The 11383-nt window shown below is 64.4% G+C and overlaps 1 protein-coding gene across 1 annotated transcript; it reads right to left on the bottom strand.

Annotated features, from left to right (window-relative positions):
- Positions 1-75: 75 nt before the first annotated feature.
- On the bottom strand, positions 76-10206 carry MSLN (mesothelin). The gene is made up of 17 exons (XM_055364847.2): positions 7956-10206; positions 6367-6460; positions 5855-5898; positions 5440-5489; positions 4857-4977; positions 4273-4352; positions 3949-4078; positions 3682-3875; positions 3368-3458; positions 3195-3294; positions 2747-2925; positions 2494-2649; positions 2174-2316; positions 1972-2099; positions 1515-1609; positions 384-570; positions 76-301 (listed from the first exon to the last, which is right to left on the bottom strand). The coding sequence occupies exons 2-17, from the start codon at positions 6449-6451 to the stop codon at positions 216-218; spliced, it is 1869 nt and encodes a 622-aa protein (XP_055220822.2). The 5' UTR covers positions 6452-6460; positions 7956-10206; the 3' UTR covers positions 76-215.
- Between the last annotated feature and the right edge of the window lie 1177 nt (positions 10207-11383).

The following is an 11383-nucleotide window of genomic DNA, read 5'->3' as shown; positions in this document are numbered from 1 at the left end:
CCCCCACCTGGCCTGGGGGCGCAAGACCAGAGGGAGAGGGAGCCACACTGGTGGGGTCACAGAAAGTCCTCGGAGGCCACAAGGCGTGTCTGCAGGGGGCATGTTCCCGTTTACTGAGTGCGAGTTCTCTTGGGGTGGAACAGGGACCACCCGTGCCTGCTCCTGGCCAGGCGGGGATCCCCAGCAGGGCTGGGGCCAGCAAGGGAGTGGGGCCCTCAGGCCAGGGTGGAGGCTAGGAGCAGTGCCAGGACGGTGAGAACAGGTCCAGGTCCCAGGAGGCAGGGCGTCCCCGAGAGGGCCTCTACGGAGAGAGGGGTGACTCAGAGCGCCCACCTCCACGCCCCCAGCTCTGCCCCCAGCCCTGGCCTGGCCACCCCGCCCACCTCGCACGCTGAGATCTAGGACCAGGTAGCCGTTGGGGATGCCGCCCTGTAGCCCCAGCCCCAGCGTGTCCAGGTCGTCCTGCTGCTGCCGTAGGATCCAGTCCCGCACCGGGCTGTGCCGCTCCTCCGCCTTCAGGCCCTCCACGTGGGGTCCCAGAAGTTTCTGCACCTCAGCCACAGTCAACGGCTGCCAGAGACCCCGGGCAGCCATCAAGGAGGGTCTCCTTCCCCCAGCGCCGCCAGAGGGCTGCCAGGCTCTCCTATGTCCAAACTGCCCCACCCACAGATGCCCACCGCAGCCTCTCCAGACTTCGGAGGTCTCCGGCCAGCTGACCTCAGCTCAATGGCTGCCCTTCCCTAGGCCCCGCCACACGGGAAGATGCTGGCCCTTCCTAAGGCCTCGCCCCACTGCAGACCCGCCTTACACGCCCTCCCACCCCCCGTTGGCCCCTCCTCCATGCGCCGCTCCACCAGGGCTTCTCCACTCGCCCCCCCTCCACGCCCCCCCATGCGCCCCTCCTCCACGCGCCCCCCCTCCACGCAACCCCCTCCACGCAACCCCCCCCACGCGCCCCCTCCATGCCCCCCCATGCGCCCCTCCTCCACGCGCCCCCTCCACGCGCCCCCTCCACGCCCCCCCATGCGCCCCTCCTCCACGCGCCCCTCCTCCACGCGCCCCCCCTCCACGCGCCCCCCCTCCACGCGCCCCCCCTCCACGCGCCCCCCCTCCACGCGCCCCCCCTCCACGCGCCCCCCCTCCACGCGCCCCCCCTCCACGCGCTCCCCCCTCCACGCGCCCCCCCTCCACGCGCTCCCCCCTCCACGCGCCCCCCCTCCACGCGCCCCCCCTCCACGCGCTCCCCCCTCCACGCGCCCCCCCTCCACGCGCCCCCCCTCCACGCGCCCCCCCTCCACGCGCCCCCCCTCCACGCGCTCCCCCCTCCACGCGCCCCCCCTCCACGCGCCCCCCCTCCACGCGCCCCCCCTCCACGCGCCCCCCCTCCACGCGCCCCTCCACCAGGGCTCCTCCACTTGCCCCCCTCCACTTGCCCCCCTCCACGCGCCCCTCCTCCACGCGCCCCCCCTCCCGCTCACCCCTCCTCCACACACCCCTCCTCCCGCTCGCCATACCAGCACCGCTTCCGTCCGCAGCTTCATGAACGTGGCCAAGTCCATGCTCACATTCTGCTGACTGAGCGCCTTCAAATCCTCCGTGGGGGCCCCACCTGCCCGCGGGGAGAGGGGCCCGAGCTGAGGCCTCACCTCACACCCCCAGGCCCTTGACCACAGGCTGCTGGAAGCCCACTTGCCTTACAGGGCTTCCCTTTTTCCTTAGGGATTCCAGGGCCTGGGTTTGCCTGGCCGCCTGACCCCCAGGCGTGGGAGACTCTGGAGGTGGCTGGCGCCCTGAGCTGGGGTCAGAACCCACAGCCCCTAAGGCCATACACACCCCGGGGGCAGAGGGCAGGTGACCACCCCGTTACCCTGGCAGCAGGCGGCCCAGCTAGGCAAAGGCCTGGCACCCCTGAGTGGAGTCTGTGTTTCCCCCGTTGTGGTGCCCACCCTGGCCAGGGACTCCCTGGCTCACCCAGGAAGGACTGGATCTTCATGAAGTATTCGGACCTGTTCATGTTCTGGAAAGCAAGGCGGGCCTTGGGATAGAGGACGTCCAGCTGCCTTGGGTCACAGGTGTCCAGGTCCTGGGGCCTGACTGCCCTGGGGACACGGTGGGTGGACAGTGAGCGCCAGCACACGGACCCACCTTGCCGGGCAGAGTTCTGGGGACTCACCAGATGCTGCTGGGGGGCACGGAGCTCAGCTGCTCGGGGCTGAGGGAGCACAGGTACCCAGGGTAGAAGGCGGTCAGGGTGTCTAGGGTGTCTTTGTCTAGCTGGCCCCTTCCCTTCACAAAGCGGTCGATCAGGGTGGCCACCTGTGGGAGGGGCCACCGAGGAGCCTTGTGGCAAGGAGAGATGTATTCCTCCACCACCAGCATAACCTCAGGCCGTGCCCCTGACCCCAGGCCCGCCCAATCTCAGGCTTTGTCCCCCACTCTGCCCCTCAGCCCTTCCCAATCTCATGCCACATGACCTCCGAGCCAGACGGTCACCTGAGGACTCATTTTGTGTCCTTTGTTGACTTCAAGCAAAGCCTTCAGGGTCTCCAGGGACGTCACATTCCACTTGCGAATGTCCTCAGGGCTCATCTTGAGGAAGAGGTAGCCCAGGTGCTGGATCACAGACTCGGGGTAACCTTGTGGGTAGAGCTGCAGGCCAAGAGACCAGGAGGGCCCACGTCACTCCCAGCGGGGCTGGGGATGGCTTGGACACAGCAGGCCGGCGGGAACCTGAGTCATGAACTACCTCATCCAGTTTATGCTTTAGGACGTCCAGCTGCTCGTAGGTGAAGGGGATGGCGTTCACGCGGTCCATCTGGGCGGCCAGCAGGGCCGCATCCACGCAGGCTTCCAGCTCCCACTTCCTGTAGAAGATGAGGCTCTCGTCTATCTCGCGGGCCTTCTCGCCTGAGGGACAGGCTGTCTCTGCAGGGCACAGGGTCAGGGGTCAGGGGTCAGGGCCAGAGTTCGTTTGACCCCTTCTTCCTCCCACACCTCCTGTGAGATGAGACCTCGGGCCATTTGTGACCCTCCCTGTGCCACAGTTTACCCACTGGCAAACGGGGATTCTGTCCACTCTCCGTGATTATAATGGGACGTGCTGCAGAGCCAGGGAGGGGCAGGTGAGACCCTAAACTGATGCCCACCCCCAGGGGTGCTGCCCAGCCTGGTGCCACACTGCACAGGGCACTCACTCTCCACGTCCCGCCGGAACCGTGGCCGGAGGATGGTCTGTTCATGCTGCTGCCAGGATGGGTCCCGAGAGGAGCGTCGCCGCCACGCGGCCACGGTGCCCTGAGGACGAGCAGGACCCGGGCTGAGCCTCGGGTGGCCGGGCATCCCCACGGGCTGGGGATCGGGGTCTCACCTGCGGGATGCTGCGGATGATGGGCTGGCCCAGCACGGGCAGCAGGCCCCGCAGAGCGTCCAGCGTGGAGACAGACCATGTCGACGGGGGGCTGTGCAGACACGGGACACAGCTCAGGGACCCCCCACGTGCAGCCCCAGAGAGGGAAGAGGCCAGGCCGTACCCCCTGGCTGTGGAGGGGACGCTGGGGGCATTGGCAGGGGTTGTGGCGGGGGTGACTGACCCTGGGCCTTGAGGCGTGGCCGCAGGTGTCCTCACGCTGCTGAAGCCACACCGCCAGGTGAGCCTTCGAGGTTCCAGACACCTTCACTTACCCGTAGGGGGGTCCCCCGCCCTGCAGAGCCGCCCTGGCTGCCTCCTGCTGGTCCTGGTCCAGGGGTCCCGGGCAGCTCACCAGCCGGGGTAGCAGCACTTCGGCCGACTCGGCCACAAAGCGCCCAGGCAGGTCGCAAGCCAGGCCTCCCAGAGCCCGCACATCAGCCTCGCTCAGCAGAGACCCCCGCACACCCTGCAGAGAGGCTGGCCTCAGCGCCTTTGGAACTGCCGAGCCCTCTCCGCCCCGCGCTGGCCCCAGCCCCTACCCAGCAGGCCAGAGCCGCAGGCAGCAGCCGCTGTCGCTCGGGAGCCCCCCTCGGGAGCAGGTCCACATTGGCCTCCGTGACGCGGGAGAAGAAACGGGTGCAGGCCTGGGGCCCCGAGAACGCATCTGGGCTGTGGAGAGAGGGTGCTGGGGACAGGCCGCACTGATCACACCCGTCCCCACCCTGAGAGGCAGCCTGGCCGGCCTCCACATCTCTGCTGTGGCCTGGGATCCGAGGCAAGGGGCAGGGGGTTGGGGGCTGAGGGCTGGCGGCAGAAGCCGGGGGGGTGGGTTCAGGGGGCAGGGGGTGGGGGGCAGGGCCTACTTGAGGAATAGCAGCAGGTCCAACGGGAGGGCGTCCAGGTCCTCGGGGGGCTCAGAGAGCCGGTGAGCCAGACAGCGCAGCTGCAGGGGCAGGGAGTCCAGCACAGAGTGTTTCGAGCCGCTACTCACATGGTGGGCCAGGGTCGCCTGGCCAGTCTGCCCACCACAACACACCCCTGCCCTGGCCACGAGAATCTGTGGAAGTGGATCTCTGGCCGCCTGCAGTGCTACCCCAGGGGATGTGGGCTCCCGTGCCTGGCTGCCGCTCCCCTTCCCCAGGTCTCACCCACTCCCCCGAAAAAGATTCACCCTTGGGGCAGAGCCTGGAGGGCTGCCCACGGCGCTCCAGGGGGGGGGCCAGCACACAGCGTCATATCAGACTTGCTCCTGGGGAGCCGGCCCCTGACGTGGACAGGCACCCTAGTGGTCATCTTGGGTGGCCAGAGGAACTCTGGGAAGAACTGGCCGGGGAGAGATGGCAGCAGGGACAGAGGGGAGTGTGGTGGCAAGGTGGGGACTGCAGAGCTGCCTGTGAATTCCTCAGCCTCAGCTGTGCCCACCTGCCTCAGCCCAACTGAGACTGACCTGCTCTGCTGAGAGCTTGACATTCTTCTGTGCCAAGGCCACAGCCAGCTCCTGGACACGCTCCGTGCTCAGGCCGGACACCTCCGCACACGGGAAGCCAAGGAGTTGGCGTGGGGAGAGGCTGCAGGAGGGATCGGGCTGGGCACCCACGATCGCCCCTCCCCTGCAATGTCCACCCAGTGCTCCCCAAGCCCCACACCCCACCTCTCCCCGAAGGACCCTGGTGCTCCCTGCAGACCTCCCTCCAAGACCAGGTGACGCCCTCAAGGGCCGGGAGTTGCCATCACCTGGGGGGTGTCAGTCCCTCCAGCAGTCCTGAGCCCAGTCAGATCTGAGGTGGAGCAGAGGAGGAAGGGGGAGGAGACGCGGGAGGAGGGGACGTGGGGGGAGGAGGTAGGGGAGGGGACATGGGGAGGGGTGGGGGAGGGTGTGGGAGAGGGGTGGGGAGGGGACATGGGGTGGGGGAGGGGTGTGGGGGAGGGGACGGGGGATGGGATGCTGGGGGATGGGGTGCCCTGCCCACCCTCAGTCCCCAGGGCCCCTCGAGCCTCACCCTTGAGGACTGTGAGGACCCCGGACCCACCTGGAAATGTTAGGTGGGTTGGCCAGGACTCCTTCCAGGGGCACAGCCTCCTGGGGGCACAGGGCCTGCTGAACATGGCTCAGACCAGCTCTCTGGAGCAGGAGTTCCCAGGTCCCGCTACCCCTGGGCCAGGTACTCCCCGAGTTCAGCTACTTCCCAGGCCCAGCTGTGTCTCAGACCCATGGGCTTGGCTACTTCTCATCCAGCTACTTCCTGGACCCAGCTGCAATTTCAGCTCTGCCACTCCCTGGACCTGACTGCTCCCAGGCCAGTCACATGCAGGTCCAGGTGCCCCTTTGCAAGCAGGGACCGTGGAAACTGGCAAGCACCGTGGATACGTGACAGAGAGAACACAGCATGGCACCCCCACCTGGGACCTGAAGACCCTCCCCCGTTTCCCCAGAGGGGACCTTACCTGCCCTGTCTCTCCAGCCAGGGCCCTCGAGGACTGCACCCATCCTAAAGGGGCAGAGGGGACAGCTTGGGGGAGGGGGCGGGCCTCTGGGCTGTGCCCTGAGCCAGGGGAGGAAGGAGGCAGAGCCCGGCCGCCCCCACAGCCAGCCCTGTGCACGCCCCAGAGAGAAGCCAGTGGCTCAGGCCCGTGTACCCCGTGACATCACAGTCCCCCAGGCACGGGGGTCGGGACTCAACCAGGGAGCCCGGCCTTCCACATCTTTCCCTGAGACCCGGCTGCTTGGCCGGTCAGACCACCCATCCCACAGACATCCCCACTGTGTCCTGAGCCCCATCACTCCCTGGCTGGGTCTCCAGCTCCAGTCACCTCTGGGGGCAGAGACTGCTGCTGAGACGTGGCCACCACAGGCACTCCAGGGAGAAGGCAGGGGCAGGCAAAGCCTTGCTGGGGGCCTGGCCCCCAAGGCCCCTGGGCCATCTCCACCTCGCCAGCAGCCCCATCAAAGTACCCACCGAGGCTGAAGAGCAGGAACAGGAGGCTGCTGAGGGCGGGGGTCCCACAGGACCCCAACAGGGGTCGAGCCGTTGGCAAGGCCATAGTCTGTGTCTGTGGAGGGCAGTGACTCAGGATGGGACCCCCTGCTCCCACCCCATGCCTCTATCCTGGGCCAGCCTGGGGCCACGTGGGCCCAAGAGGGGCTCCCAGGGCAAACTTCTGTGGTACCTGCAGCTTGTGTCCGCACCCTGGCCCTGCCCTCCAGCCACTGAGCCCTCTGTCCCCCGGACTGGCTCCTCCTGTCCAGGGGAGGGGCTGGGTCTGAGATCCCGGTCCCCAGCCCAGACAGCCCAGGAGTCAGTTGGCGCCCACCCCTCTCCCAGAAGGGCAGGGCAGTGTGAGCAGAGCTTAGATTAAGCAGCCGGGGCCGCTGCCCGCTTGGGCTGGCCTGAGTCTCCCCACTCTTGCACAGGAGGATGAGCAGCCCCGTCGCCTGGACGTGGCTCCCTCCCCTCTCCCCTGCCCTCAGCTGCAGGTGCCTGGGCTTTGTGAACACCCCAGGCCCTGCCAGGCAGACAACACCCTTGAGGCAGGAGGGGCACTGCGGGCACAGAGGCCACCGCCCCTTCCCACCCAGCAGCGTCTTTTTGGGCCACTTGGCCTCTCTGAGCCCATTTTCAGGTGCAGTCCAGGTGGGGCAGGGCTGGGCCAGTGAGCAGCCTGGGGAGCCCCTTGTACTCTCTAGGGTGGGGCCTGTGGGCCAGTGTGGGGTGGGGAAGTGGGTGGGGAGACCCTCCCTGAACAAGATTGTCCTCCTGGGGTAGGGGTGGGGCCCGCAGAAGAGGGAACTGGCTTCTACACTCATCCCTTTCAGGGAGGCCACCATGGCGGAGTAGAATAGAGCTGCCTCCTGAAAACCTTGGCCCAGGCCCGGTGGGTCCACCCACAGCTCAGAAATGGGGGTCACACGCTCATGCTCAGCGGCCCCGTCCACAGGCAGAGCCTGCCTGGTCGGCCCGGCCACTGGGGAATGTCTCGGGGAGGCACAGACCCTCCGGGTGACAGACTCTACTCCCCCAGGCCCCAGAGGAAGTGGGGAGGCCCCTGAGGCTCTGAACACCTTGAGAAGGTGGAAGAAAACAGACCCCCCCACAGCCAGAAAATGGGCAGTGAATGGGACCCCCAGCCCTTGGGGTGCATGAAGCCAGGAGGGAAACGTGGCCATCGGATCACAGGGGACCTGGGCACTCCCCACCCCAGCTCCATGTGACCCAAGGACCTCAGCACCTGGGATGGGGGCTCCCCGAGAGCCCGGCCCTTCCTGCTCTGAGGGGCCTCTGCAGGCCACGGGGGGCCCTGGAATCTGCATCCTTTACACCTGCAGGAGAGCTGGGCTGGGGCCGTGGAGGCACCTGCACTGCCTTAGGACTGCCGCTTCCAAACAAATGGGTCTGCATGTGCCCTGCTGGGTGAAATCTGCGTCCAGCTGAAGCCTGACCATCGCTCTGGTGCTGGAAGCCCGGCCTGGGGCGGCCCCAGTTCTCCAGATGGAAGGTGCAGATTCCATCCACACCACAACAGAAAGAGCTCAAAGGTTGTTACTTACAGATCCCAGGGAGGGAGGCACCGTGGGTCCACCGGCAGCTCTCTGTCCGAGCGTCACAGCAGACGGGAGTGGCCGGCCAGGCAGAAAGAGGAGTGCGTGGTGCTGGCAGCGCCCATGAGGAACAGGACAGCCCCTTTCGGATCTCGGGCCAATGCCCACACGTGGGCCTCTAAAGGGCGATGTGAAAGGGGGAGCCCAGCCCCCAGGCCTCCGAGGCCTTCTGCGCAGTTGGGTAGGGAGCTTTACCCCTAACGCCCGGGCAGCCCCCAGCCCTCCAGGTCCCGAGTGGCCCCTCCCAGGTCTCAGTGGGCCCTGCCCAGGGTAACTCTGACATGCAGAGTGATTGGCCACACCTGAGCCTCCTCTGCCTTGGTTTCCTCAATTGGGAAGTGGGGGTGGAGAGCCTGACAGCCTCCCGGGCCGTCAAAAGGAACAAATGACGGCTTTGCCCGGGGCAGCAGGGAGCGGCGGCACCTCACGCCGCAGGAATGTGTGGGTGGAGACCCCGCACAGGAGCCTCGGACAGGCAGCGGGCCAGGCCTGGGGGAGGAGGGATGCCCAGGAAGGCAAAGCTGCCCTCAGTGGGCAAGGGTGGGAGCCCGGGCCCAGGTTTCACAGCTGCCCTGGGTGGGTGCGGGGTGTGGGTGGGAGCCCGGGCCCAGGTTTCATGGCTGCCCTGGGTGGGTGTGGGGCGTGGGTGGGAGCCCGGGCCCAAGCTTCACGGGATCCCACTCTGATTCTCGGGTGCTGAAACCCAGGGAGCACTGGCCCCCCAGTCACAGGTCAGCAGGCTCTGGATGGCGGCCACGCAGCCCAGACAGGACTCCCGGGAGCACAAGCCTGACCCCCAGTGCAGTGTGGGCCTCGCAAGGCTGTGAGCCGTCCGTCTCAGGGCTGTGGGAGCACACAGGTCAGGGAGGCAGGACGGGGCCCAGCTCCAGGCACACGCACACCCCTTTCTCGCAGGGTCGACTGGAACGGAGCTGCCCCCGGGTGCTCGCTGGCCTGGCGAAGTGGGAGCTGTCTTCCCCACGCATCTGGGCTGGCTGCCTGCTGCTGATGGAAGAGCTGCTCCTCCTGACCTGGGGCCACAGAAGCCCCCTCCCTGCCCCTGAAACCCCTCCCAGCATGTCGTGAGCTCTTATCCCCAGTACGGAATCTGCCTCCGCTATGAACACCTGCAGAGGTTTGTGTGCTGAACGGAGGTGTGCGCAGCAGTCATCTCTGGCCTCTTTCCACGGAGTGGGTTTTCTATCGTGACTCGTGGTGGAATCGGACCTTCACGCACACAGAATTCAGCAAGGCTGCCAGGTGTAAGCGTCAACTTACAAATGTCAAGAAGGGATTAAGGGCCTTTTAAAAACTCCCTTCCACAGAGAACAACTGAAAAATTCCAGACACTCTTGTAGCAAACCAGTTACCCAAGGGCTCTGGGGAGGGGACAGAAGGCAGCCGGCTTGGGAGGGAACTGACAGGTAAAGGGAGAGGCCAGCTCCGAGGGGCGTTCCCTTTGTGTCCACACAGCTTTGCTCTGAAGGAGCCGCAGGTTGGCTGCGGGGCTGTGAAGTGGCCCAGACTGCCACGGACACCCACCACTTTCCCGGCCAAAGGCCAAAGGAAACCAAGGAAGGAGCCCAGCATACTCAGGGCGCAGAGCTCGAGGAGAGGCCTGAGCCGGAGGAGCCAAGGAGGCGTCCACGTGCCCAGCTGAGCCCTGAACTGAAGGAGCCGAGGAGGGTCCAGGAAGAGCTCGGAGGGCCCCGTAGACACGGCTGAGCCCTGAACAGGAGCCTCAGAGGGGCCCATGTGCCCGGCTAAGCCCTGAACCAGCAGACTGCAAGCTGCGGACAATGAGGAAAACGCGCTGTGGCCAGCCTGGGCTCACCCTTCAGCCAGCACCGTGGGAGGCTGAAGCGGGAGGATCCGTTGAGGCCAGAAGTTCAAGACCAGCCTAGGCAACGTAGTGACACCTCATCTCTATAAAGAATCTTTAAATGAGGCCCTGTGTGGTGGCGCATGCCTGTCATCCCAGCACTTTGGGAGGCCGAGGTGGGCGGATCACCTGAGGTCAGGAGTTCGAGACCAGCCTGGCCAACATGGAGGAACCCCGTTTCTACTAAAAATATGAAAATTAACCGGGCGTGGTGGCACATGCCTGTAATTGTAGTTACTTGGGAGGCTGAGGCAGAAGAATCACTTGAACCCAGGAGGTAGGGGTTGCAGTGAGTCGAGATCACGCCACTGCACTCCAGCCTGGGCAACAGAGTGAGACCCTGTCTCAAAAAAAAAAAAAAAAAAAAAGGCCGGGCGCAGTGACTCACGCCTGTAATCCCAGCACTTTGGGAGGCCGAGGCGGGCGGATCACGAAGTCAGGAGATCCAGACCATCCTGGCTAACACGATGAAACCCTGTCTCTACTAAAAATACAAAAAATTAGCCGGGCGTGGTGGCGGGCGCCTGCAGTCCCAGCTACTCGGGAGGCTGAGGCAGGAGAATGGCGTGAACCCGGGAGGCAGAGCTTACAGTGAGCTGAGATCGCACCACTACACTCCAGCCTGGGCAACAGAGCGAGACTCCATCTCAAAAAAAAAAAAAAAAAAAAAAAAGCCCAGGCGTGGTGGCTCACGCCTGTAATCCCAGCACTTTGGGAGGCCAAGGTGGATCATGAGGTCAAGAGATCAAGACCATCCTGGCCAACATGATGAAACCCCTTCTCTACTGAAAAAAAAAAAAGAAAGAAAGAAGAAAAATGAGAATATCCGTGTGATTTTTTTTTTTTTTTCTGAGACGGAGTCTTGCTCTGTCGCCCAGGCTGGAGTGCAGTGGCGCAATCTCTGCTCACTGCAACCTCCGCCTCCCGGGTTCATGCCGTTCTCCTGCCTCAGCCTCCTGAGTAGCTGGAACTACAAGCGCCCGCCACCATGCCTGGCTAATTTTTTTTTTTTTTTTTTTTTGTATTTTTAGTAGAGATGGAGTTTCACCGTGTTAGCTGGGATGGTCTCGATCTCCTGACCTTGTGATCCGCCCACCTCGGCCTCTCAAAGTGCTGGGATTACAGGCGTGAGCCACCGTGCCCGGCCATATCTTTGTGTCTATGTGATTGAAAGAACGTAGATTCCTACCTCATATTATATGCAAAATTTACTCAAAGCCAACCATAGGCCTGAGTATAAAAGCTGAAACTATAAAACCGTTAGAAGGAAATTCAAGAGGAAGTGTTTGTGGGCTTGGAACAGGCAGAGACCTGTTAGATGGAAGAAAGAAGGCAGAAACCATGACTGACACTGCTGCTCTTTGAATGATGCCGTGAAGAAAATAAAGAGCCAAGCCACAGAATAAGAGAAATATTTGCATGACATATACCCAGAATTGACAAGGAACATTTGCGGTTCAATGATAAGACAGACAATCCCGTAAAACCCAGGCCA

Source organism: Gorilla gorilla, chromosome 18 (assembly GCF_029281585.2).
Source record: "Gorilla gorilla gorilla isolate KB3781 chromosome 18, NHGRI_mGorGor1-v2.1_pri, whole genome shotgun sequence".
NCBI classification, from domain to species: domain Eukaryota; kingdom Metazoa; phylum Chordata; class Mammalia; order Primates; family Hominidae; genus Gorilla; species Gorilla gorilla.
Note: the sequence above shows the minus strand (reverse complement) of the source record. Positions and strands in the feature narration are given on the sequence as shown.